At 56.8% G+C, this 24,825-nt stretch overlaps 3 protein-coding genes across 4 annotated transcripts; 2 read left to right on the forward strand and 1 right to left on the reverse strand.

Annotated features, from left to right (window-relative positions):
- The first annotated feature begins 103 nt into the window (after nucleotides 1-103).
- On the forward strand, nucleotides 104-3,589 carry KLHL30 (kelch like family member 30). Its single transcript, XM_086618574.1, has 7 exons — nucleotides 104-877; nucleotides 972-1,140; nucleotides 1,355-1,441; nucleotides 1,665-1,820; nucleotides 1,915-2,103; nucleotides 2,672-2,817; nucleotides 3,338-3,589. Exons 1-7 carry the CDS (start codon nucleotides 104-106, stop codon nucleotides 3,587-3,589), a joined length of 1,773 nt encoding a protein of 590 aa, XP_086474700.1.
- A 1,028-nt stretch (nucleotides 3,590-4,617) lies between these two features.
- On the forward strand, nucleotides 4,618-6,420 carry ERFE (erythroferrone). The gene is made up of 6 exons (XM_086618531.1): nucleotides 4,618-5,005; nucleotides 5,193-5,380; nucleotides 5,475-5,583; nucleotides 5,656-5,746; nucleotides 5,871-5,949; nucleotides 6,291-6,420. Exons 1-6 carry the CDS (start codon nucleotides 4,618-4,620, stop codon nucleotides 6,387-6,389), a joined length of 954 nt encoding a protein of 317 aa, XP_086474657.1. The 3' UTR covers nucleotides 6,390-6,420.
- Nucleotides 6,421-9,458: 3,038 nt separating this feature from the next.
- ILKAP (ILK associated serine/threonine phosphatase) lies at nucleotides 9,459-22,944 on the reverse strand. Of its 2 annotated transcripts, XM_086618143.1 has the most exons (12): nucleotides 22,888-22,944; nucleotides 22,070-22,135; nucleotides 21,608-21,664; nucleotides 20,372-20,494; nucleotides 19,372-19,498; nucleotides 18,297-18,403; nucleotides 17,724-17,817; nucleotides 15,817-15,904; nucleotides 14,386-14,507; nucleotides 12,552-12,671; nucleotides 9,950-10,031; nucleotides 9,459-9,740 (listed from the first exon to the last, which is right to left on the reverse strand). In XM_086618143.1, exons 1-12 carry the CDS (start codon nucleotides 22,931-22,933, stop codon nucleotides 9,600-9,602), a joined length of 1,173 nt encoding a protein of 390 aa, XP_086474269.1. In that variant the 5' UTR covers nucleotides 22,934-22,944; the 3' UTR covers nucleotides 9,459-9,599. The 2 variants fall into 2 exon arrangements, with proteins under 2 accessions (XP_086474269.1, XP_086474270.1); XM_086618144.1 differs by lacking the exon at nucleotides 20,372-20,494.
- Nucleotides 22,945-24,825: the final 1,881 nt, after the last annotated feature.

Raw genomic sequence — 24,825 nt, forward strand, 5'->3', positions numbered from 1 at the left:
GGAGAGTGGGGAGAGGGACATGTCATCGCCTTTTCCTGGCAGGGACGTCCTCGCCACGCACCGCTGTGTCTGCCAGCAAGGCCCCACGGCCATCCCTAGCACCATGGTGAGGAACGTGGATGACTTTGACTTCTGCCTGCCTTCGCACGCCCAGGGCGTGCTGGAGGGGCTGCAGCGGCTGCGCGCCAACCCCAAACTGGCGGATGTGACGCTAGTGGCAGACGGGCGGGAATTCCCCTGCCACCGTGGTGTCCTGGCCCTCTGCAGCCACTACTTCCATGCCATGTTCTCCGGTGACTTCGCTGAGAGCATCGCAGCACGGGTGGAGCTGAAGGAGGTGGATCCCAGTGCGCTGGAGATGCTGCTCGACTTCGCCTACACAGGGAAGGTCACCATCAACCAGGGCAATGTGGAGGGGCTGATGCGGACCTCCAGCCAGCTCCACTTCCCCACTATCCAGAAGGTCTGCAGCCGCTACCTTCGGCAGCAGATGGATGCCACCAACTGCCTAGGTATCTGCGAGTTTGGTGAGAGCCACGGCTGCCCCGAGGTCTCCTCCAAGGCCTGGTCTTTCTTGCAGGAGAACTTTGAAGCTGTCTCTCAGCAGGAGGAGTTCCTCCAGCTCTCCAAGGAGAGGTTGGCCATCTACCTCTCCAATGACCAGCTGCAGGTGCAGGAGGAGCAGAGCCTGGCTGAGGCCGTGCTGCGCTGGGTACGCCATGACCCGGGGCCTCGAGCCCAGTTCCTGCCTGAGCTGCTGGAGCTGGCCCACCTCGTCTCACTGCCCGACCAGTACCTGCAGAACCTGCTTGCCACTGAGCCCCTAGTACGTGACTCAGATGCCAGCAAGGCCCTTGTCGCCCGATCCCGTGCCATGGTGGGTAGTACCCTCTGCCCCAAATCCCACCCCCTTGAGCCAGGGGGAAGGCTCAGCTCAGAGCCTGATGGTCTTGCCCCGGCCTCTCCATTAGGGGCAGAGTGATGCTGGTGCCCGGAAGAACCCTGCAACATCACCACAGAAGCTGGAGGAGGTGCTGGTGGTGGTCGGTGGCCGTGTGCTGGAGGAGAGCGAGGATGAAGAGAGGGGGCTGGAGACACCAGCTGCCCCCAGGAACTTCGCCTTCTACAACCCCAGAAGCAGTAAGTGCCCATGGCAGGGATGGGACAAGTGCACAGCATCCCCCCCCGCCCCCCCCACCCTTAACACTCCGTCTACCCCAAAGCCACCCCTTGCCAAACGGTCTGGTGTCAGGTGGGGCACTGGGGGTGATGGGGGGTGAAGAGTGAAATAGGAGTGGCTTAAAAGCATCATCGTTGGCTGAGGGGGTCATCGCTTGGCTTTGCTGGGTTTCAGGGCGATGGATGGCTCTGCCTGACTTCCCTGATTACAACAAATGGGGCTTTTCCCTGGTGGCTCTGAACAACGATGTGTATGTCACAGGTAGGTGCTGCGGCTGCTGGTGCAGGGTGGTGGTCCCCAAGGGGCAGGGATGGAGGATGGTGGACAAAGATGTGGACGTGGGGCACTGGCACGGGGCCAGGGGCTACTCTACTCTACAAGCAAAGCCCTTTCCTTGCTCCCCTCTTGGGCGGATCCGGCTAGAGGGATGACCCGAGATGGCTGCACTCAGAGGGGGAGGCCCGCCTGACCCATCCCTCCTCAGGTGGCTCCCGAGGGTCCCAAAATGACACGTGGTCAACGACCCAGGCCTGGCGCTTCTGCCTCAGGGATGGCGCCTGGAAGCCCATTGCATCCATGCTGAGAGCCCGGACAAACCACACCAGCACCGTCCTCAATGGTGAAATCTACGTCATTGGGGGTAAGGCTGCAGAGACCCCGCAGGGGCTGCTGGGGCACGGGTATGCGGGTACCCCAGAGCAGCGAGGTGGCTGCAGCGTCCCACCGCCCTACAGGGACAACGGTGGATGCGGTGGAGGTTGAGCGCTACGACCCGTACAACAAGAGCTGGTGCGCCATTAGCCCGGCCCTCAAGTACGTGAGCAATTTTGCGGCCACCAGCTGCCTGGGCAAGCTCTACCTGGTGGGCTCCTGCGCCGTCAAGTACAACGCGCTCACCCTGCAGTGCTACAACCCCGTCCAAGGTGAGAGTTGGCCCCGCCGCCGCATCCCACCAACGCCTTCGTGGGGAGCAGGACTGAGGGGGACCCCGGACAGGTGACATCCTGTGCCACCAGGCGCAGACCTGCAGGATGCAGCGGGGGCCTAACAGGGTCCAGTGACGGCTGCAGCACGGGGCCAGGGACCAGCTGGGAGCACGGCTGCCAGGAGCACAGATCTGAGTTGCAGACCTCCAGCACAACCCAGATCTGATCCCCCAGGAGTGGGATCCCCGGGGCAGAGGGATGGCGGAGGCTGTCCACCTTAGGTTGAAACTAAACCCCTGTGACAACGCCACCTCCTTGGGCAGCCCCTGTGCAACCCGCAGTGCTGCTCCCCCATCCCACACCACCACTGCAAACAATATCCCCACACTTTTTTTTCTGCAAGTGCCTTGTCTGGGATGGGGACCATGGGTGCCACCCTGCCTGGCTGCTCTGTCTCCTCCCTTTCAAACTGCCCCTTAAATAGCCACAGGCTTGGCAAGGCTTTTTTTGGTCACTGGCAGCTGCATCAAGGGTGGGACACGCTGCTGACGCCTGCTCCTTGCAGATTTGTGGAGTGTGATCACATCCCCCTTCATCCCCAAGTACCTCTCAGCCCCGCGCTGTGCCACCCTGCACGGGCTCATCTACCTTATTGGGGACAACACCAAGAAGGTCTATGTGTACAACCCGGAGGCCAACATCTGGCAGAAGGTAGCATGATATGGGGCTGGGCGCAATCACTCTCCTGGGGAGGTGGGGCAGCTGTTCTCTCCATGCCAGCACCCCAAAACTATGCCCTTGCACTCCCCCCATCAGGTGCCAGCACTCCATCTCCCTCCTGCTTGCCCATCCCTTGGCTCTGTTGACCACTGCAGAGCTGAAGATGTCCCAAGCTTTCCTTCCCCGGTCCCCCGTCACACCTGCACTAGGAGCATGGCTTTTGCACCGAAGCCCACAGGACCCACCTTTTCCAGCACCACCCTCTTGCAGGGTGTCCTGTCTGTCCCCTCCACCCTCCAGACCCCCTGCTCCCCACAGCACCCCCAGTCTTTCCCCCGTACATGCACGACATGGGGATGCTGCTAAAAGCAATACATGGCCCCAGGGGCCCCCAGACCTCCCAGAGAGGACCAGGTGGGGAGGAAACACTGGGTGGGTCAATGTCCTCTGTGATGGGAGTGAGAGGTCCCTGGGGGGGGTCGCTGTGTATCTCATCCTGCCCCTCATACAGGTGCAGCTCCTGCACACGCTCCATGAGAACGGTGGGATGGTGCCACTGGGCGACCGGCTCTTCGTCACCGGTGGCCACTGGAAGGGCATGGACGGGGACTACCGTGTGGAGATGGAGGTATATGACTGTGCCAAGGACCTCTGGACGCGGGAGGGCTCCCTGCCCTGCCTCTGGCTCTTCCACAGCTCCTCCTCCATCTTCATGGACACCTCCAAGTGGACGGAGGCTTTCCAGGGTGACCATGGGTGGTAGGAGATCCCACAGCATCGCCTGTCACCCCGCGCAGCTGCCATCCCCCTTGCCTCTCTCCTCGCTGCCAGTTCAGCTCTGCAGGGGGGAGCTGGAAACCCCACTGCCAGGCTGGTGGGCATCGGGAGCATGTTCCCCCCACCCCTGCGAGGAAAAGGCTTTTCCTTAAACACGCTTTGGATAACTCTCTCAGTTTGTTGGATTCGTTTGTTCTGAAGGACTGCCTTTTCCCCCTTCCAAAGCCCTGAAGATTTTAGGGCATTTTGAGGCCTCACAAGGTGTAGCCCATCCCATCAGAGACTGTCATTGCTGCCTGGTGGCCACGGCCTCCTGCCCTGTCACATTGACATCCAGCAAGGGAAAACATGAGGAAGACCAGGGGAATCTCCTGACACCCAAAGCTCTCCAGCACCTCACTGGCCCAGATGGAAGGATCAAACCCATTCCAGGGCCCTGTGGAGCAGAATGACAGGAGATAAACATGCTTTTTGGTGGCACAGGGGCCTGTGGCAGGGTGCTTCATCCTTGGTTTCTCTCCCAGGGTGCACAGCATGTGCCTCTGGGAAGTGACCTGAGGGTCCTGGTGAAGCAGCCAGCACCTTGGTGGCTCCTGGTGCTGGGACAGAGCCCAGTGGTACCTCCTGCCCCATCCCGTCTCTGCTGGTACCCCAGGTGGTGGCAGAGGACACCTTGGGACGGGGCGAGCACAATGCAACGCTTCCCCGACGGCCAGTCCCACCACCAGCACTGGGACGTTGTAGCTCTACTAGCGTCGTGCGATGGTTAATCCGTTCACCATTAGGTTTCTCCTTATTTTGGAAGCTCTAGACGAGCAGGCCGAGGAGCAACGGGGGTCGTGGGGGAGCCCCCGGGACTGGGGGGGTGTCGCGGGGTGTTACCCACGGGAGGTCCCCGCGTCCCGCAGGGCAGCAGCAGTGTCCCCGGCGGGACCCGGCCGAGCCCCGGCAGCGGGGCGGGCCCCGAGGCGGGGCCGGGACCGGGGCCGCCCTCCCGGTAGCGGCGGCGGCGGGATGCGGCTGCCGGAGCTGTGCCTGGCGCTTCTCTGCGCCGCCGTCGGCACCGGCTCCGCGGTGGCGGCTCCGGGAACAGCCAAGGGGAAGGCGGTGGAGGCGGGACGCGGGACGCCGGGGGCGGCCACCCCCCGGGCCGGAGGCGTAGACCCCCGCCAGGCGTGGATGCTGCTGGCCGGGAGCGCCGGGCGGGCGAGCGGCAGCCGGGCCCGGGGCAGGGCGGGCACAGGACGGGACGGGCCGGGGGCTGGCACAGCCGCGGTACGGGCCAGTGGCCAGTCTCCAGGAAAATCGCCCCAAGCTGCCATGCAAGTCGATGTGGCAGGCGCTGCCCCTTCCCGTCCCGTGCTGGAAGAGCTGCTGAGGGAGCTGCAGCTCCTGCTGAAAGGTACTCACCGGCCCCGGGGAGTGCTGCAGGGCGGGGGGCACCGAGGGGAACCCCGGGGCGGGAGCAGGGCACAGCGGGGACGAGGCCCTGCGCGGGTGGGCAGCAGAGCCAAGGGCAGTCTCGTTTGGGGCCGGGAAAAGCCGGGGTTCCTTCCTAAAGCCAAACCCCGGTCGGGTTTTCGGGTCAGGTATGGTGAAGGGGCAGGCAGAGACGTGCAGGAAGGCCTGGGAACGGCACGAGGAAGAGGAGGAAAGCGGTGAAGGCAACCCACAGGCCGGGTCCCATCGTCGCGTGGAAGCCGCCTTCCACTGCCAGACACGGGAAAACATCTCCGTCGAGCAGAGGGCCCAGCAGGAGCTGCAGCCCTACTACATCGTGAGTGCCCAGCCTGCTGCCCCTTCCTGCCCCTGCAGGCACCCGCCCTGGCACTGGGGCTCATTCTCTAACCCGAGGCTTTCCCCATCCCCAGCCGGAGAGGGAGGGGATGTTCCACCGTGGCTCGGGGCTGAACCTGACCAGTGGGCAGTACACAGCCCCCATTGCGGGCTACTACACCTTCACAGCCACGCTACACATCGGTGAGCCTTGGGCACCCTGCACGGCCCTGCTGGGGAGGTCCAGGACGGCTCTCACCCTTCCCTCTGTCCCAGTGCGCAGGGAGCCACGGAGGAAGGGGCAGCCATGCCGGGGGAATCGTCTGCGGGCGCTGATCTGCGTGCAGTCCCGCTGCCAGCTCAACAGGTGGGACAGGACAAAGCTGGGAGGGCAGAGGGAGCCTGGGGGAGGGAGGGAGGAAGGGGTCCAGCGTCCCTGGAGGAAGGAGGGACACACGCTGCTCCCCAGCACCACCCTCCCTCTTCTGCAGCAATTTGGAGACCGTGTCCTGGCTGGAGAGTGGTGGTGACCTTTTCACCATCTCCGTCACCGGAGTCCTTTACTTGCAGGTAAGTGGTGGCAGCTCTGCTCGGGACTGTGCTGGGCAGGAAGACACCTTCTGAGGCCCCAGCTCCCGGGCTGGACATTGGGCATCAAGTCTGTTTCTCAGCCCTGCTCCAAGCCCAAAGGACGCTCAGGGCTGAGATCTGCTGGAACACTACAGCACACACCATGGCTGCACTGCCCTCCCAGCCTCCATGTTGTGCTTTTCCCAGAAGGAAGGGGGGTGAGCAGCCCCTCCGGCTCTCAGCTGCTGCTCACGGGGGAGAGCTCTGTCCATGGCTCTGCCAGGCTGTGCCAGGTGCCCAGAGGAGGTGTCCCAGTCTCATTAAGCCCTGTCTCCCTCCAGGCTGGGCAGTATGCCTCTGTTTTCGTGGACAACACTGCAGGCTCCCCCCTCATCATTCAAAGCGGCTCTGATTTCAGCGCCATTCTGCTGGGGGTGTGAAAAGGTGCTGGGCCCCATGCAAAGAGCTAAACCTCTGCCAGGAGCAGCCAGACCCTTCCCTCTGCCAGCCACCATCATGCCTCCCCTGCTCAGCACCAAGCCCAGGGAAGAGCTTCCACCGCCGCAGGAGCTGCAGGCTGGTCCGATACTACTCGTGCTGCAGAACCATCTGAAGCTGGACAAAAGATCGAGGAGGAAATAATGATAATAATAATAATAATAATAATAATAATAATAATAATAATAATAATAATAATAATAATAATAAAAAAAAAAAGAAGCCTGACAAAGAGCTAAAAGAGTTGACTTTTATCTAAAGGCTAGGACTAGAAGTTTATCTTGGAAAACGCTGCTGACAAGGGCAGCAGCCGGCTGCTTTCTCTGTGGGGCTCAGCTCCCACCGTGCCGGGTGCAGGTCCCTGGGACACGGCCCCACGCTTCCATTCTCGCTCTCCGCAGATTTCCCTGCCGAGCTTCTCAGCAGCCCAAACCAGATTATTTGTATCGCCTCAGCTTCCCTGCAACGTGTTAGCAGTGAATGTTTGCTGGCAGCAACCAGCGTCCTGCGTGGCTCATCTCCAAAGCAGAGCACTGTCCCGATAATGCCGCCCATTCGATTGAAGCAAATTCTTGTCCTGCAGCTTTCCACAGCAGGCGTTCCCTGCAGGTGGCACAGGGCCCAGGCCATGGGCAGTGCAGATACGCTCCTTGCTCCGGCTCTGATAGCTATCCAAGCTGAGGATGGGTGCAGGGCTACGTGCCTGAGCAAGGGCTGCAGGAGAGGTACCCAGGCAGGCTGGGTGTGGGGCAAGGGAGCTGCACGTTTTATTTCTTAGTAGCACGTAGCACTGGGCAAGCTGTGCCAGCAACACCACCAGATAGCCTGAACTGCACCCAGCCCCACCTTCCCCAAGGGATCTGTGCACGTAGGCAGGGGAGGCAGCCTCCTCACGCTGGACCTGGCTCACAAGGGCTTTCCTGCCCCTGCCTGGCCTTCTCTGCAGGTTGCATCTCCTCAAGGAACCTGGTGAAGTAACTTGCTGCAGCTCTTCATGGGTGGGGGTGTTTGGATTCAGAGGAGGGGGCTCTAGCTGTGCAGTTTTAACACTGGCTTCTTCCCCAAGGCAAGGAGAACTCATCTCTGAAATGAAAGACATGCATTTTCCCCCAGCTGGATGGGTGGGCAGCAGCACCCTGGCAGAGACAAGGCCTCTGCAGCACCTACCAGTTACCACAGGTGACCATGAGCCAAGGCAGTCTCTCTCAGACCAGCCACCTTCCTACCAAACACACCTGAGAAGGTAAAGGACTCACTGTCCTGCCCAAGGGAGGGGAGCTGCATGTACAGCACCCCTGTGAGGGCCATGCCAGGGTGGTGGTCCCGGAGCTCCCCGCAGTAGCAGGATGCTGCTGAGCAATGAGGTAAGGGCGAGTGAGTTTTCAGGAAACCTCTTGCAGACCCCACCCTACCAGGAAACACAAGCAAGCAGTTTTTTTGACTTCCACTAAAGCTGGGGTTGAACCTGCCTTTCTAACTGGCTGGCAACTCAGAAGCACGATGAAAGCTGCTCCACAGTGCTGCCTTTCCCCTTTTGCCCTGAAAAACGGACAATATGATCCATTTTATGGAAATTGTCATTAACTGTATCGTTACGATGTGTACTACATGCCTAGTTGGAGCTGTGCTTTCAAAACTCTTTCTAAAGGGAAAAAGAGTTGGTAAGAGGAGGGAGAGGGAGAGCAGATAGAGAAGGACAAGCTGATAATTTTCTCACCAGCTCTTGCACTGGAATTAAGAGGGGCCTCCTGGAGGGAGCACCAGAGAGATGGATGCGTGGCTCAGCTTCCGCAGCACAGCGCACAGCTCTCCCCAGCGCAGAGCTGTGCGAAGGGAGGGTAGGGCAGGGCACTGACTGTGAGCATGAGCCCATGAACTTCAGCTGACTTCTGCTGTAGCAGAAATAGATGAAAGACACTCAAGTCATCTGTCCCCAACAACAGGAGAGCTTTTGCATGCTCAAGAAAACAGCTATCCCAGGATTCGGGACCATCTCCCAAAGCTCCAGGGAACACAGGGAGCAAAAAGAGAGCCCAGGAAGCCTCATGACCCTGTGCAGGACCACGCACAGAAGGGCAGGCACCACTGCACCAGCCTCCCTCTGGGACTGGCAGTTCTCATGCAGAGTAAGGAGGGCGCACAAGAAACCACCGCACGGATTCACTGGCTCATCTCCCTCACTGCAACACCTCACCCACAGGACAGGAAAGTTGCGTAATCTGGAATTTAAGTGCTTTGGTAGCCCAATCCGTTTAGCTTTCACGCTGTCATTTGGTCTTAAGCCAAATTTTCTCTGGAAAACAGCACACTGACTCTCTGCAGCAACAGCTGGTGGAGGAATGGGGACGGGATGAGATATCAAGACACTTAATAGCAACAAGTACCTAAAACTCAAGATGCCTGCTCCTCAGATAGCACACAGACAAGCACAGAGCCTGCCCTCATCTCAGCTGCCTGGCAGGTCCATTTGCTGAAAATGCTTTCCCAACAAACATCAGGAGCAAACTCCAGCCACCTTTACCGTATCAGTAAGCAGGATAAAACCTCAGTGTTTTCTGCAAGCAGAGGGAAGGCACACTGCTGCTCTGCAAGCAGTGTTTGTACGACTCAGCTGCATGCAACCTCACAGCCCAGCTTCAGGACCAAAGGATTTCCTTCCCAGCACTAAGACAACAGGCCACGCTGCATCCCAAGCCAGCAGCCTGGGTACTGCACAGTCTGTATGGTGGAGCCTGACCAGGAGCTCCCAGTGAGTCCTAATGGCTCAGGACTCTCCCAGGGCCTCATACAAAGCTCAAAGAAAGGAACAGCAGAACTGGAACAACTGGCAGAGTTCATGCCCACAGATACCTGCTCTTGCTAGCACCTCTGCCACACGGATTTATTTGGTTTGCCACGACATTCACCGGGGTTGACAGGACAAGAGATTTCAGCATAGGCTGATCCACTGTGGCAGCCACTTAGAAAACACTGCTAGCCAAGTGAGTTAAAACTACTAGGAAAAAAAAAAAAAAAAACAAACACAAAACTTTATTTACACTGAAGAGCATCCAGCAGGACCCTCCCCTCCCGGCCACACATGCACACAGGCTGTCTCCTCCCTTCCCTTACACCTGCCGCCAGCTGAGGATCCCGCTGCCGCACCTCATCTCTCAGTGCTCTATCCGGACCACCATGACCGTGACGTTGTCGGCCGAGCCCCGCTGCACTGCCTTGTTGGCCAGTCTGTTACACGCAGCTTCATACCTGGCATCTGCTTCCAGCTTCCCTTCTCTCGTCTGGATGTTCTTATCCTGTTGGGATGAGGACAGATGGTGCTGATGGCTCCCAGCAAAGGGAGTAGGGGCAAGCACATAGTAATTTCCAAGCATGGGGAAGCAAAACAAATACAGAGACCTTCAAGGGAGGACACCCTGGCAGAAGTACATTTCTGCAAGTCGGAGTCATTCCATTTCTTGGGCCTGCACTGACAAACCTAGCCCCCACACCACCTTCTCCTCACCTCCAGGCAGGACACAATGAAGTTCACGGCTTCTTCTGGTGTAAAGACTTTAAAGAGGCCATCACATGCTATCAGAATGAACCTGGAAATCAAGCAGAGACAGGTTCTAAGGCTGAATCTTTGGCTCCCCAGCTACAGCAAAATCCCTCCAAGCTAATTTGTGGGTACTCACACTCCAATCCAAAGGGAAGATACCATAAAGCTTATCTGAAAACCCCTCAGAAGCACCAGAAGTCCTCTGGTGCTCCAGAATCTACCATTCACGGAGCTGAGGCCAACAGCCAGGCAAACAATGTAAGACCTAGATCAGGACATCCTGGCAGCCCTACTGAGGCTGCACCATTAGGCAAGACCACATACCATGCCCTGCTGGAAAGCTCCACTATTTCTCTACGAACTGCTTCCTTCGAGTCCTTTTCATTCACATCTTTTTCCTGTGAAGTAGCTAGTGTAAGAAAATAGAGAAACACTGCCAGCTTAATACCTCACATGCATCCCTTTAAATCTCCACACTCCTGAGGTATGGGATAACTCAAATTGAAACATTCAAAAGAAAAGCAAGCAGCTTAACCCAGAAACAGAGGCACAACTGTGAGTGAAAAACTGCCACAAGGGATTGCCACATGCTGCAGAAGGTTGAAGGGACACAAAGCAGAAGGCAAGGGGAGCTGCCTCCCAGCTCCCTACCAGAGGATGGGGCAGGCAGCCTGCTATGCACTCCTTACCTGCACAGGGGACTGTATTAACCAGGAGCCTGAACTGGACCGCCACAGAGGTGGCTGGTCTGCCAGAGCAGCACACGTCTCTGGAGACACAGTTTCAGAGCCTGATACTCAGAATATCTTTAGGAGAGCAGATCACTTGATGTGGAACTCTAGTCTCAAAAGCAGCAGTACTGGGTTACGGTCTCACCTCGAGAGCCTGCAGGGCCATGCTGACATGAAAGCTCACTGCAATGTGTCACTGCCAATCGCATGATCGAAAAGCATCTCAAATCTTCAAATATCAGAGCCAAATGCAACGGCACTTGTGGACACCATGGCTGATGGAAACAACTCTTGGACAGGATGAGGATCCAAGAATCCAAGCCTTAACCAATGTGCTGGGCTTATGTGAAGGGGGCTTGGTAGCAGGAGAGGAGCTTCACCTCCTGTAACTTCCTGGGCTCCAAAAGCACTCAGACCAGTCTCTGGCCAGGTCGGAGCCCACGCCCCCCCCCCCCCCCCCCCCCCCCGCGCTGATCCTACTCAGGCCAGGGCTGGGCTAATCAGCACCTCTGTGAATGCTCTATTTAAGATAGGGACAAAGGAGTCCAAAAACGTGGGTTTGGACTTGCAGTGAGGAGAGGGGGGAGGCAGGGGGCTGCCCCCCTCCCCAGCCTCCTGGGCAGGGTCTGCCCATGCTGGGCCAGTGCCATCTGACTGGAGATGGCCACAGTGGCGCAGCTTGGAGAACTTGGAAGTGCTGCGCTGCTGGGGTGCCTGCTGGGCTGAGTGCATCCAGAAAGAACTAAGATCCGGGAGAAACAGCCACACAGACAGCGGGTCAGTGTGGGTGCAGCAGGAGGAGGTGCCTGAACGGGGACTGTCCTCAGCCCGCGGTGAGGAGCAGCAGCCCCCGCAGCCATGAGACTCGGTGGGGCACAGACCCACTGCAGCCCAGGGAGAAGCCCTCCTGTGCCTAAGGGAGGTCGTCGAGATGATGCACAACGAAGCAGAGATGCATCTGAAGTCCATGGAAAGACCCACGCCAGAGCAGGTGGAAGCTCCCTAAGAAGCCGTGACTGTGGTAACAGCCTGCACCAGAGCAATTTGCTGGGTCAGGATCGCATCCTGCGGGAAGGACCCACGGTGGAGCAGTCTGTGGACTGTCCCATGAGGAGGGGATCCACTGGAGCAGGGAAAAGAGTGTCAGGAGCCCTCCTCCTTTGGGAAAGGAGCAGCAGAAACAGCATGTGATGAACTGACCTGCAGCCCCCATTCCCTGTCCCCCTGCACCACTGGGGAGGAGGTAGAGCCGGGAAGAAAGGAAGGGGTGGAGGGGGAGGTGTTGTTTTTAAGATCTGGCTTTGTTTCTTGTTATCCTCTCAAGTGACTGTTAATAAATTAAACTGATTTGTCCCCAAGCCGAGTCTGTTTTGCCCAGGGCCATGGTCAGTGGGTGCTCTCTCTCCGTTCTTATCTCGACCCTCAGTCCTGTTGTTACATTTCTCTCCACCTCACGGAGCGGATCAGTGAGCAAGTGGCTGAGCTGCCAACTGGGCTGAACCACGACAACCAACTGCTTGAAGACTGGTGGGTGAACTTATTCAGATCATACAAGAAGTCTAAGGTTCCTGTACGTTATTACTGCTGTGAGGCCAATTTCTCCAAGAGGAGCCTTTGCAGTATCTCAGCAAAGTGAGGCCACGTCATTATCCCAACTAGACTGATAAGGAACAGGAAGCAGAGAGACATCAGCAGTAAGAGCATCCTCCAGTTCTGGGTGATCAGTCGGATATGCCTCAGCCCTCACAGCAAGGCACACGGGGCTGTGCAGCCTGGCTGGTCCTGGCTCTGCTCGGGAGAAGGAGCACAACCCACTGTGCGTGGGCACACTTTACCTGTCATTGTGCGTGAGTTGGCAGCGTTTGATATCTGGCACGGAGATAACACCACAGCGCTTGTACTGGCCATCCCCAATGGAGCGGGAAACCTCCAGCACTCCCAGGACTCTTCCGTCCCTGCACAAGGGAAGAAAACATTGAAAGCCCTCCCCACGCACACACATCTCACTGGTGGGGGACACACTGCACGGTATGCTCAGCTGCCTCGCACAAATCCTGACCCACTGCCCCAGCAAGTTCAGATCCTCCCTTCAAAGTCTCCTTCCCCTTTCTGCATGTCTGTGTGAAGCTCTGGGAAACAAGTGGAGAGCAGGACGAAGAAATAAAGTCTATTTTCCCTCTCCCTGTCCTAACTCAAGCCCTGCCTAGCCTAGCAAGCCAGGGAAGTAGGAGTTATGCGCTAAGCTGGACTCCCAGAGGCAGAAGTTCAAATTCAGAGATTATTTTTTGACAAGGTATCTGGCAAATTGCATTTCAATAGAAGCACAGAGTGGCAGCAGGCAAGACAAGGCGTGAGCCAGCAGCCCCTCCTGTGCCAATAACTGTGACACCAGCTCCTACAGACTGGCTCAACTGAGGGCAGTTCCAAGGAGGGAGAACCATGGCACCTTCTCCTCATTACTTGGTCTTTACTAACCACTGATTGCAGCAACCAGTTCCATGAAACTCGAGTTCCAATCCTCCTTCGGAAGCAGTTTTGCTTGCTAAACTTTTCTAATTAACTGAGCGCTGCCTCAACAGAAGCAGCTTCCCACACTCCACCTTTCCAACAATTAAGCATCTTCTCCCTCAAAAAGCTTTTCTGTACACTCTGGAAAGATACAAGCTTGTTCACCTCGTAGTCCAACCAGAGTTGAGATAAAAGCAAGAAGCGAGCCACGTCACAGAGAAGAGATCTGATGCTCACACACTTTGCAACTTATCTCTTGGGTCCAAAATATTGAACTACAAGCAATGGGAGCGGCTCCCAGGCAGCCGGGGTGATGTTCTCCCAGTTCTGAAAAGAGCTAACAGACACTGGCCCTTCTCTTTCCTGCGTGCAAAGATAGATCAGTGCTAAGCATAAGCAGCAGCATGTGCTCCCCAGAGATAAGGGGAACAAGGCTCTCCAGACACGCAGCACAGCAGAACTGAGCCCACTCTGGGGGCGTTTGCCTCTGAAAGCACTAAGACTCTCCATGAAACAGCCTTCAAAGAAGGGAGAACCTAGCCAGGGAAATCAGACACAGCTGGTGTTTAGCACCAGCAGCCCAAACAGCCACACACACCGGAAGGTGAAGATAATCCCTCTCTGGCTCCAGAAACCTCCCTCCTACCGCAGACTGCCTCAGTGCATCAGCCAGGCCCCAGGGCAGCAACACCAACCCACACTGAGGGCTTCTCCCACCCTCCCAAACCACTCTCCTTCTTCCAGGACGAGGAGGGAGAGACGATGCTGCAAGCAAGGATGTGAGTTCTGTTCAATGCCACAGTGGGCAGCAAGTGATAACTTCTTAAGCAATCAAACCCAGCTCTGTGCTTAAGCACATCCATGCCTGCATGGCACTGCCAGGCTTTCGTGTGGGCTCCTGCCTTTGCAGCACAGCACCCTGCCCACCGTTGGAAGCCCCCGGGAAACCTGACCCCATCGACCAACTCAAGGCACTAACACCTTAGACACCACTGTGCATCCCCCAGACAGCAACGGATTCTCTCCACGATCTTGCTAGCAGGAGTGCTGGGCTTCGGAAGCTCCAGAAACTCAGTGCTCAGGCCCAGAGTCGGGGCTAGTGAATGACGCATGAACGATGCAGGGTTTACATCTGCACACTCACACCCTTCAGACACTTACCTGACGTTTCCCCCAGCTTTCTGTATCCGCATGCGCTCCTCGTACTGGGTGGGGTTGTGCTCCTTGCTGAGGCTTAAGGCTGCGTGTTTCCGACTCTCTTCGTTGTAACGACACAGAATCGCCTGTGCTGACAAAAGACCCTCATAAGCCTGCGGCAAGAACTTCTTGAGAGCTGCAAGTCGTAGTGACGGGGGCTACACCTGGCTGGTGAGCAGACACCAGCAGTGCTCCTCAGGGCTCAGTCCTGGGGCCAGGTCTGCTCAATATTGTTAGCAGTGATCTGGATGCAGGAGTTGGATGCATCGTCAGCCAGTTTGCTGACGACACCAAACTGGGAGGTGCTGTTGACTCTCTGGAGGAACAAGAGGCCTTGCAGAGGGATCTAGATAGATTGGAGCATCAGGCAATCATAAACGGCACGGAATTTCACAAGTCCAAGTGCCGGGTTCTGCACCTGGGAGGGAGTAACACCAGGCACAAGTACAAGCTGGGAGAGGAGCGGCTGGAGAGCAGCCCTGCAGGAAGGGACCTGGGGGTGCTGGACAACAGCAGGCTCAGTAGGAGCCTGCAGTGTGCCCTGGCAGCCAAGAGGGCAAACCGCATCCTGGGGGGCATCCGACACCGCAGAACCAGCTGGTGAGGGGCGGGCATTGTCCCACTGTGTCTGGTACTGGTGCAGCCTCATCTCGAGTGCTGTGGATAGAGCTGGGCCCCACAGTTTAAGAGGGATGTGAAGGTCCTTGCGTACGTCCCAAGGAGAGCAGCACAGCTGGGGACAGGGCTGGAAGGCATGTCCTGGGAGGAGTGCCTAAGGCCTTTGGGTTTGTCTGGTTTGGAGAAAAGGAGGCTGAGGGGTGACCTCATTGCTCTCTGCAACTTCCCGAGGAGGGGACGTGGAGAGGGAGGTGCTCATCTCTTCTCCCTGCCATCCAGTGATAGGATGCATAGGAATGGCTGAAAGCTGCACCAAGGAGGTTTAGACTGGACCCTAGGAAGCACTCTTTTACCAAGAGAGTGGTCAAACACTGGAACAGGCTTCCTGGAGAGGTGATCAATGCCCCAAGCCTGTCAGTGTTTAAGAAGAATTTGGACAATGCTCTTGGCAACATGCTTTAACTTTTGCTCAGCCCTGAAGCAGTCAGGCGGTTGGACTAGGTGATCACTGTAGATCCCCTCCAACCAAACTATTCTGTTCTAGATACTGTGAGATATTTAGCGCCACCAAGAGAGAGCTACCACCTCACAGTTGGCTTACACTACAGAGGACAACACAGAAATACCCTGCACCCACTCAAAACATGATGCTTTGTAGAAACAGTTGGGGAGCTCAAGGCAACTGAGACATCCCCACACAAACACCTCGCCCTCCAGGGCAAACACAGCTCTCAGAGGAATAGTCGTGCCAGCAGAGGGCTTCTCCAGCCTGCTTACCCGGCTGTCCCCGAGGTTGGCTATGTAGAGAATATTGTCAACAGCTAGGACACAAGTAGCTGTGGAACCATCTTTCCATGCTGGCTTCCTGAAGAGAACAAAAATGACATTACTAAGGGAGGGAAACAACCTTTAAGTTAGTCACAGAGTGCTCCTGGGGACTCAAGGAAGTGTCACATGCCAACACACAGCAGTCAGCTACCACAAAGCCCCCAGCAGCTACCTGCAGGCAACTGGGGAAACCGTTGGTGGTAACTAGCGAGCTGGACAAGGACAAGTACTGCCTTCTGAATGCACAGCCGATGCCCAGCTAGCTCAAATACTGCCAGCCACACTCCCCACTCAGCTCCCAGGAAAGCTCATCTGTGGCTGGAACAGGCTCAGTCCTGGCAACTGCCTAGAGGCTACAGCATCGTGAGCAAACAAGCACCCCAAACTCATCCTCAGGAGGCTCCTCCTTCGCAGCAAAAGAAAGGCACAGCCAGGACTGCAGCCAAGTTGCTCTTCTCTTTCCCTTCCTTTTTCACAGCATCCCTGCCCCCCTGCCTTAGTCCTCACCACCCCACCTCAGCAGCAACACCACTCGTTCAGCCACTCTCCTGGTACTTCACTTGCTGTAGTTAAGCTTGTATCTCTAGAGATCTGGGTAAAATGAGAAGCATTTCTTAGATTACAGCTGCCAGACTAGTCCTATCCACAAGGAAGGCCGGCTACGATGCCACTCTTTACTGAAACCAGCTTTGATAGACCCATTTCTGGACATGTTTCATGCAGTTTTTGCTGACTCTGAAGGTGCAGCTGAATGGAGATTATTCATTTCATCACCAACACAGCTATTGTGAGCAATCCTTTGCAGCACTTCTGTCCTAAGACACGTTCCTGACCAAACACAGACTGGCTTGGCAATGACGCTGTTGTGACAGACTCAAGGAAGCTTCTTCCTTTCGCCTGGTCAAACTTGTTGATCTGATTAGGCTTAAGAGTCTGAGGCAGTCTGCAATTTACTTAAATGTTTACTTAAATGTTTGCAGGGAATCTCAGCATCAGATGCATCAACAGTCTCTCCATCTGCGTCAGAGGTGTCACTATGAAGCGGGAAAAAAACCAACCAAACATGTAAAGGACTGGTAACAGAGTGTACTTTAAATGCAATCTACACCTTCCCTGGTCCACACGGTTCGTGTGTCAGTTCAGCAGAGACCAGGAGAAGGTAAGGGTGCTTGCACTCCGAACCCAGGCGGGAGGCAGCCTGTCACTTATCCCACAGAAAGCAGCTGCTGTGCTTTTCAGCTTCATTTTAAAAGAATCTATTAGAAACAAGCTTAAGGTGAGGGACGTCATTCACCAGCATCTCTGTTTCCAAAAGAGGTGAAGAAAGCAAAGTTGGGACAGTGAAGTCTTTCAACAGAGAGCACTAAAAATGACCTTAGAGATGTGCTCCAGCATGGCAGGCACACCCTCGCTAACAGGAACGCAGCTCTAAAGGACGCTGCACACAGCGGTCTGCAAGGTCCTTCTCTACAGATACCTTCCTGCCACGCTTTTGATGCCTTCAACACACAGATCCCATCTCGGGCAGGATGGGATAAGTCACTTCAGTAACATGGTAGGTCTTTAAAAAGAAGGCAAGCAAGATGCCCTGGTCAGAGGTGCGTTCTAGGTCATGTTTTGGTGCCCTCCTTTACCACCAAGGTGTATTTTAGTCTAAGGGGTCCCACAGACTGCTTACCACAGAGCAAGACCAGAACATGCCGTGTCCTAGCACTAGCAGGCACTCAGCTGGCAGAGTTGCAGCCTGGCACATCAAAGCATAGAAACGACTCAAGGTTTCTTCTGCCCTGCTCAGAACTAAGGCCTGTGAGATGCAAGCTAAAAAATGCACACACATGGGAAGCATTTACACTTACTGGCTGGATGCCTGCTTTAGAAACTCTTCATCTGTGTGTTTGAAGGTGTCCAAAAGGCATCTCTTCACAGTTTTCTCCACGCTGACTACCTCACCTATCAGACAGTGAGAAGAGCAACTAAGCTCCAGCTAAAACACATCTGACCTCTCCCAGTCCCTCCCTTTGTTCACCCAACATTCGACCAGGCAGTGCGTCTCTCAGACCCCGTGCAGAGCAGCCAGGGCACGTCCTGGGCTCAGGCCACAACAAATCTGCTCATTAGCATGCACAGAGAACCTACGAAATACCCCTCTCCCCCACAGGTGTATTTTCACTCTTGAAGGTGCACTGCCCAAACTGGCAACAGCGCATTCTCACACTCGCTTAGCAGCTCACGACTGGCTACTTGTAGCCCTGTGTCAAAAAAGCTTCCAGCTCTCTTCCCCGGGAGACAGCAGTCCCGCAAGCCCACTGAGAATAAGGAATGGGAACTGTAGAACTACACCCAAACAAACCAGTTTCCCTATCCAGTGCCATAATGCCAAGGCAGAAAAGGTGATGGGTTTCCTACAGCCCTCGTTCCACTCCTCTCACCTTTAGGAAATTTCTTAATCAGGTTTTGGTGTAGATTCTGTGCGGCAAATTTTGAGGCTCGAACTCCCCCGTGGCCATCAAAAACAGCGAAGTAAGAGACACGTGTGCTGTGAGGGAACAAAGAGTAGCAGAAAGGGGCTAAGGAAGGCTGCTAGCCAGAAGGTGGGATCCTCTCTGTGTTGGGCAAACCGAATAAATACTGCACTCCAAGGCACAAAAGTCTCTAAGTTCACACATTCAAGCATCCAGAGTTTAAACAAGTACCGGGCTGAGAATTTTCTTTAATTTTCCATCCCTCAAGAAAATGAAGGGCAGAAGGGAGTTTACAGACCACAACTTGGCACAAAAGCAGCAGAACATTTCACCTCGAGGGCCCTGCAGCATAGACATCAGACTAACCAATCCTACAGTTTTTTCCATGCCTAAACTTGCTGAAACCATGCCACAGACAAGAAACTCAGATTCCTCAAGCTCTGGATGTGAAACTCTGGGGACAATATTAGTTCAGAAGCTAAATTCAGTACCAGGATGATGCTGGAGAGCATTCCTTTAAACACACATACTCTCCCCACAAGCATTTGCATGTGTTCATTTGCCAAGAGATCTAAACTTTTCAAATGAGAAAGTTCTAACATGTTTTCTTCTTCTAGCCTTCCCCATTGCCACAGTCAGGGTTTTACACACTGTAAAATCCCTACGGCGAGGCCTGATTACTCATAATTAAACTGAGGTTCTCCGAACATCCACGCTTACGTTTGGGTGACAGAGGCTCAGCATCCAGAGTTATCAGGCCCTCAAAACCCTTGTGAAGTTGGTGACTGAACCTACTGAGCATCACTCAAAGGGAGGTATTTGTACATAAACCAGTCCTGCAATTTGCTCAGGAATACAACTACTGATTCAACCCAGGTGCCCCAAGAACAAGCCCAAGCCACCCACCATGGTGTAGTGAAGAGCATCGGCTGCCCAGAGCAAAAAGGATCACATCGTGGGCTCAGCTGAAGCAAGCTGGAGCTCCTCCCCCCCGTGATGGCTGCCACCCATGGCTTTATTCTGGCGGTTGGGGCCCACTTACATTTGGGAGGGCAGGGGCTGGCATTCCTCGGTGATATCGTTTAAGATGACGTGTGCATCCTGCATGTCTTCTCTTTCACCTTTCCTCTCTGCCACATAACCCTTCAATCCAAGAACGCCCGTCGACCCTGAAGTGGAACAAAGCAAACACAGGCATGCAAATCAAACTCCTCCATCTCCTCGGCTCAGGCTAAAAACCAGTAAGCTAGCAACCACTTTTCAGCTTTCAGAACCCTACCCTGGCCCTGCTCCTACAACAGCACCTCTGACACCTGCTGCTGAAGAGGACACACTTGTTTTGTAACACAGTTTTTAGATGCCCCAAGGTCAGCAACTACAAAAGCTGCTTGCCCCCGTTTTGGCAGGAAGCTGCAGCCAAGCAGGACTGCTGGGCACCGGACAGGGCTCTTAGAAGGAGGTGAGGGGGGCAGGGGAAGCATGTGGCACTACACCTGCGGATTAAACAAAGCGCAGCTTTAAAGAGAGCGCTCAGGACAGGGAATCAGGGTCTGCTGTTTCCAGAACACGTCCTTTCCTTTGGACCCCTGAACACATCTCATTCCCAAAGCTGCAACATCCCAGGCGGGCACCTGCCCTGAAGTGGTGCCCTGTAGGTAACAGCAAGTCTCTCTCTGGCTTTCTCAGCAGCCACCCAGCGGAAAGATCTGCGGATGTGGCAAAGGAGACTGGCGTGGCTCCAGCCTTCCAGAGGTTTCACAGCCAGTCCCACTCCTGGCAGCACAGGAACTCATCCTGTCAACACCGAGGTGCTTGCTGCTCGGCTTCTGCCACTTCAGCAGGGCCAGAAGTAGGACCGGGGAGGGAGGCAGTGTGCCAGGAAGCTCGAGGGGCTTCCAGAGACCACCACGGCAGTCTGTTCCCTACTAGAGGCCGAAAATGCAAGCAGACTGAAGAACCAAAGCTTGGCTTTGATCTGGACTTACTCAGCCCAACGTCAAAAGTACAAATCAAGTACATTTGTTTTCAAACTGTCTGAAAACCTTTACAAACTTTCTTTTCCACAAGTTCTTCCCTGCCATTCTTCTCTTCCTCCTCCAAGGACTTTCTCTTCTCCCCTTTCCCAAGGCTCCCTGCTGATGAGACCTGCTCAGTAGCACTGGAGGCTGAAAGAAAGCAAGAACACAGGCTGCTGCAGTCTTCCAGCTCTGGTTTACTCGCAGAAATTCAGCAGCAAGTCCTTTTACACCGAAGCACCCTCAGGAATGCAGGCTCGCACACTCACACGGTATTAAGTGACCGGACTTACCACTGAAGGAGACATCCTACCTGACCACAAACACATGCACACAGCTACACTCAGCACAAAAAGCCCATGGCACGCAGCACTGCCGACCCAGCGAGCGCCAGTTTGATCCCTTTACTTGGTGTGACCCCACCTCAGGCACAGCACAGCTGTGTTTGGCTGGCAGGCCGTGGATTCTCCTCATCGACCCACAGCTTGTTTCTTAGCTACCGGCCCTTTTTGGCAGTTAACTGCTCAGGAAGTTAACGTGTCAGGTTGGAACACTTCTTTTTTATTGTTATTATTTGTGTCTATAAACTGTGCCCACAACAACGCAAAGAAGTGTGCTTAATACTCTGAATGTGCGCATTCGTTAGGGGCTTCAGAACACGGGTTACAAGTAAAAGCTAGTGAGCAAAACACAACTCCCATGATGTCAGAATCCTAGCCTCTTCCCTCTAGAGATTTATCATGCTACACTATAGTCTGTATCCATCTATCTCACCTCCTCCCAGGTGCTGGCAAACACTTGGCTGCGTGCAGGCCTTGCCAGACTAGGAGCCTGGTTCTGAAGGCATTCAGAGCTGGGAACAAGGCAGCGGCCTGTGCCCACAGCAGAAAAGCCAGAGAAGCCAGGGCAGTGGCAGCACTGGCCAGCGCTGCCTTACCAAGCACACACGTACTTTCACTCCCACAGCAGGGAGCTCTCAGGCACAGATCCATCCCCAAGGCCATCTCAAGGGACGTGCCTCTGGGAACAGACCCAAGCTGACTTTTAAAGAGTCAGAATCCCGATCTGAACAATCGGATTCTGTCTGAAAGATTCAATTCCTTCCCTGTAAAACACCAGAGGCACAACCAGATCGCCACAACCAGTGCCAGCCAACCCAGACCCCAGGTTAACTCGCCATGTCCAACACAACGGGCCACATCAGTGTGTGTTCCTGAGGCAGGCGTGTCAGCAGAGGCACGGGGAGCTGGCACAGCCCCTTACCTGTGTCCCCGCTGCTGGCTGGAGGAAGATCATCGAACAGGAAAGAGCCTCCTTTTCCTGGAGCACAAGAAAAAGGCAACAAGAACTAAACACCTTTGTCCCTTTGAGGGAATAACACCCTGCGTACGCCCCTCCCGAGGCACAGAAATTACAAAATGCCAGTTTCCAAAGCAAGCCGAATTTCAACTTCTGTCACCAGATGGTGGGGGCAAACTCAGGCCTCACACTTGTTTCAGGAAACATTCACACGGAACATATCACGGAATATATGTGGAACATCTGTAACATTCTGATGACCCAAAAAAAAAAACACAAGAAGAGGAAAGCAGCTGCTCTACACTGGTGCTGATAACCCAACTCTTCATCCTGTCTACCAAAGGGTTCACACAAGTTTCATCTCCAGAGCTGCTGACACAGAAAACACAGGAAGCCAAACCAGTGACAGGAACGGAGCACCCATACCTGAGTCGACGCTGCTGGCTGGTGGGAGGTCGTCAAAGAGCAGGGAACCTTTCTGGGCTTCCTTCCCTGGAAAACAGCAGGGCAGAATGAGGACCCACTGCAGGCACTCGGAGGCTGGTTTCTGGAAGAACTGTCCTCCCGGCGAGCACAGGGAGGAGCCCAGGACAGCACTGACCACCTTCCTCCTGCCTCTCATTTAGAGATCTTCTACACGAGCAAAACAAGCACCTGCCTGGGGACGGCACGAACTTTTATCCTGGAAACAGCTTTTTAAGTTATTTCTATTTGTGCTAGGAATCCACTCAACTCGCGTTAACAACCCTCAGCGGCTCGATCAAGATCTCGTAGGATGGGAGAGGCCCAGAAATCACCCAGTTACTTCAGCTAACACCACCACAGCTCCCCACGGACCCGCACGCCGCAGCACAGACTGGGGAAAGGCTCCAGCACGACCTAAAACGCACAGGTAACACTCTACATCCCAGGAAAAAAGAAAAAGAAAAAAAAAAAAAAAACAAAAACCCAAACTCTGGAATTTCTCCAGGGGTGTTTTAAGCCGCCCCGTCGCGTAGCCGCCCCCTCACCCCGCCCCCCCAGCGCTGGGAGCTGCTACCGGCCGCCCCGGCGCGCTCCCTGCAGCGGCGGGCAGGCTGGGCGCGGAGTCGCCGCCCCCCAGTTGGGGCCCCCCGCCCCTGCCGCGCTGCAGCGGCCCCGGCGCCGCTCGCCGGCCCCGCCGGTGGCGAGGCCCCGCCGCGGGGCCGCGCGGAGGCGGAGCAGAGCGGTAGTGAGGCGCCCGCCGCGGGGCCGCGGCCCCTCACCCGCGGCCGAGGAGCCGGGCTCCGGGAGGTCCCCGAACAGATCCATCCCGCCGCCGCGCCGGCAGCGCCGCCGCCGCTGAGGCCGCTTCCTCCTGCGCCGGCGCCGCCCCGCCCCCGACGGCTGCCAATCTCTCCGCCAGGCCAATCAGCGGCCGCGGACGGGCCGGAAGTAGGCGCGCGGCCCGGAGGAGGCGGGGAGAGAGCGGAAGGCCGCTGTTGGCCCCGCCTCGCGAGGCGGCTGTCAATCCCGCTGACGGGAGGCGGGGCGGCCCGCCAAACACCCCCGCCGAGTGGCAGCTCAGCGCCTTCTCCGCCAATCAACGCCCTTGCCTCGCGCCTGTCTCACCTCGGCTGACCAATCCCGCGGGGGACGACCAGCTCCGCCCTCCTCTGCCTACCAATCGCTGGCGGGGGCGGGAGGGCGCTCGCCTCTTGCCCGGCGGGGCGGGAAGGGCGCGCGGCGTCCTCTGGCGGCGCCATGACGGTGCCGGTGCACGTGCCCGGTGCCCGTGCCCGGTGCGGCCCACCCAGCGGGCCCCGGAGCGGCGCACCCCCTCCCGCAGCCGCCGCGGGCCCAGAGGCGCCCGCCCCGCCCCGCCGTGCCCCGCCGAAGGAGGACTCGGTGTCGCACCGGGGTTGCGTTAAATGCCACATTTATTTCAGAACCGAACAAGCCTCACGTGCGCGCAGACGGCCGGGACCCGCGGCGCCGACCCCCGGGCGCAGGGCAGGGAGGGCCCGGGGTGCCGCCATGGCCGGCAGGGACCGGGGGGCACGACGGGCACCTGCCCTCCGCTGCTGGGTGCTTGCCCGCCCTCCCCGCCACCGTTCCCCCGCGAAATTCCCCTTCTGACGGGGCTGACGGCCGTGCCCGAATCCCGGGTTTGCGTTCCTCGTCCCGGAGGGCTGCGGTGCCAGAGGGGACGGGCAGGCAGGGCCCTGACCGGGGCAGCGTGCGGGGCTGGCGAGAGCGGGGCCGGGGAGACGGGGAAGGCAGCCCTGAGCCCAGGGCGTCCCGCGGGGGTGCTGGGTGCCCAGCGGGCAGCTCGGCCCCCGAGCACGGCAGTCCCCAGCCGAGCCGGCTGCTCTGCAGGTTTGCTGGCCTCAGGCGCGCTCCGGCTCCGGCTGGAGGGGGACGCCTGTCCCATGGCTGCCCCTCGCCTGCGGCACGGGCAGCACCGCCCGGCCGTGCCCACTGAACCCGGGTCTGGTTGCTGGCAGACGTGGGTCCTGTCTCTGCCAGAAGGTGCCTCTCCCCTGGGGCACCCGCTGTTTCCACCCCCAGCCCCTTACGTTGAAATTTGGGATGGTACCAACCAGTCCTTGCCCGGAGCAGGGGACCTGAGACGCCGCAGCCCGGGCCCCTGCTTCACCCTGGCCGCAGCTTTGCCCGTCTGTGCCCCCGGGTGGGCACTGCTCCCTGCTTAAAGGGCACAAATCGGCCTCCGGATGTCTAAAATGGACCACAGCGGGGAAAAAACCCAGTTCGATGGGGAGCTTGTACTGGTCAGGCAAGGAAGTCCCTGCAAGCCTCTGCCCACCTGCCACGTCCCTGCCCGCCCGTGCCCTCCACCACACGAGCGTTCACGAGAAGACACACACATACACACCCCCACACACACCCACACACGCACACACCACAGACAGCGCGGGGAGGTGCAGCAGAGCCAAGGCGCAGCCGTGCGGTGCCAGGGAAGGAAGGGCAGCCATGGAAGGCACGACAGCGAAGCTGGGGGGGTGCCCGGGAGATGCATGGAGGAAGATGCTCGCCTTCCTGCCCGGAGCTGTGCCCGATGCCGCCGGCCGCTCAGGAAGCCCCCCCGAATGAAAGCATCCCCCCATGGGTGAGAGATGGGAGGAGAAGAGGGAGAGCTGCTGCTGGGGGAGGTGGGAAGCGGTAATGGCGGGAGGAGAAGGGCTTTTTGGCGAAGCCACCTC

This window comes from Tauraco erythrolophus, chromosome 11, assembly GCF_009769465.1.
Source record: "Tauraco erythrolophus isolate bTauEry1 chromosome 11, bTauEry1.pri, whole genome shotgun sequence".
In the NCBI taxonomy this organism is placed as follows: Eukaryota; Metazoa; Chordata; class Aves; order Musophagiformes; family Musophagidae; genus Tauraco; species Tauraco erythrolophus.

Bases quoted from the DNA above. Each gene is read 5' to 3' on its own strand.
- ERFE (XM_086618531.1), top strand. From the start codon at position 4,618: ATGCGGCTGCCGGAGCTGTGCCTGGCGCTTCTCTGCGCCGCCGTCGGC. The intron at 5,381-5,474 runs GTGAGTGCCCAG...CCCCATCCCCAG, and splicing joins AGCTGCAGCCCTACTACATC to CCGGAGAGGGAGGGGATGTT. The intron at 5,747-5,870 runs GTGGGACAGGAC...CCTCTTCTGCAG, and splicing joins TCCCGCTGCCAGCTCAACAG to CAATTTGGAGACCGTGTCCT.
- ILKAP (XM_086618143.1), bottom strand. From the start codon at position 22,933: ATGGATCTGTTCGGGGACCTCCCGGAGCCCGGCTCCTCGGCCGCGG. The intron at 19,499-20,371 runs GTTTTCAGACAG...GTTCCACTTCAG, and splicing joins GGAAAAGAAAGTTTGTAAAG to GGTCGACGGGCGTTCTTGGA. The intron at 15,905-17,723 runs GTAAGTGTAAAT...TGTTCTCTTCAG, and splicing joins CTAAAGCAGGCATCCAGCCA to GAAGCCAGCATGGAAAGATG.
- KLHL30 (XM_086618574.1), top strand. From the start codon at position 104: ATGGTGAGGAACGTGGATGACTTTGACTTCTGCCTGCCTTCGCACGCC. The intron at 1,141-1,354 runs GTAAGTGCCCAT...GCTGGGTTTCAG, and splicing joins CTTCTACAACCCCAGAAGCA to GGCGATGGATGGCTCTGCCT. The intron at 2,818-3,337 runs GTAGCATGATAT...CCCCTCATACAG, and splicing joins AGGCCAACATCTGGCAGAAG to GTGCAGCTCCTGCACACGCT.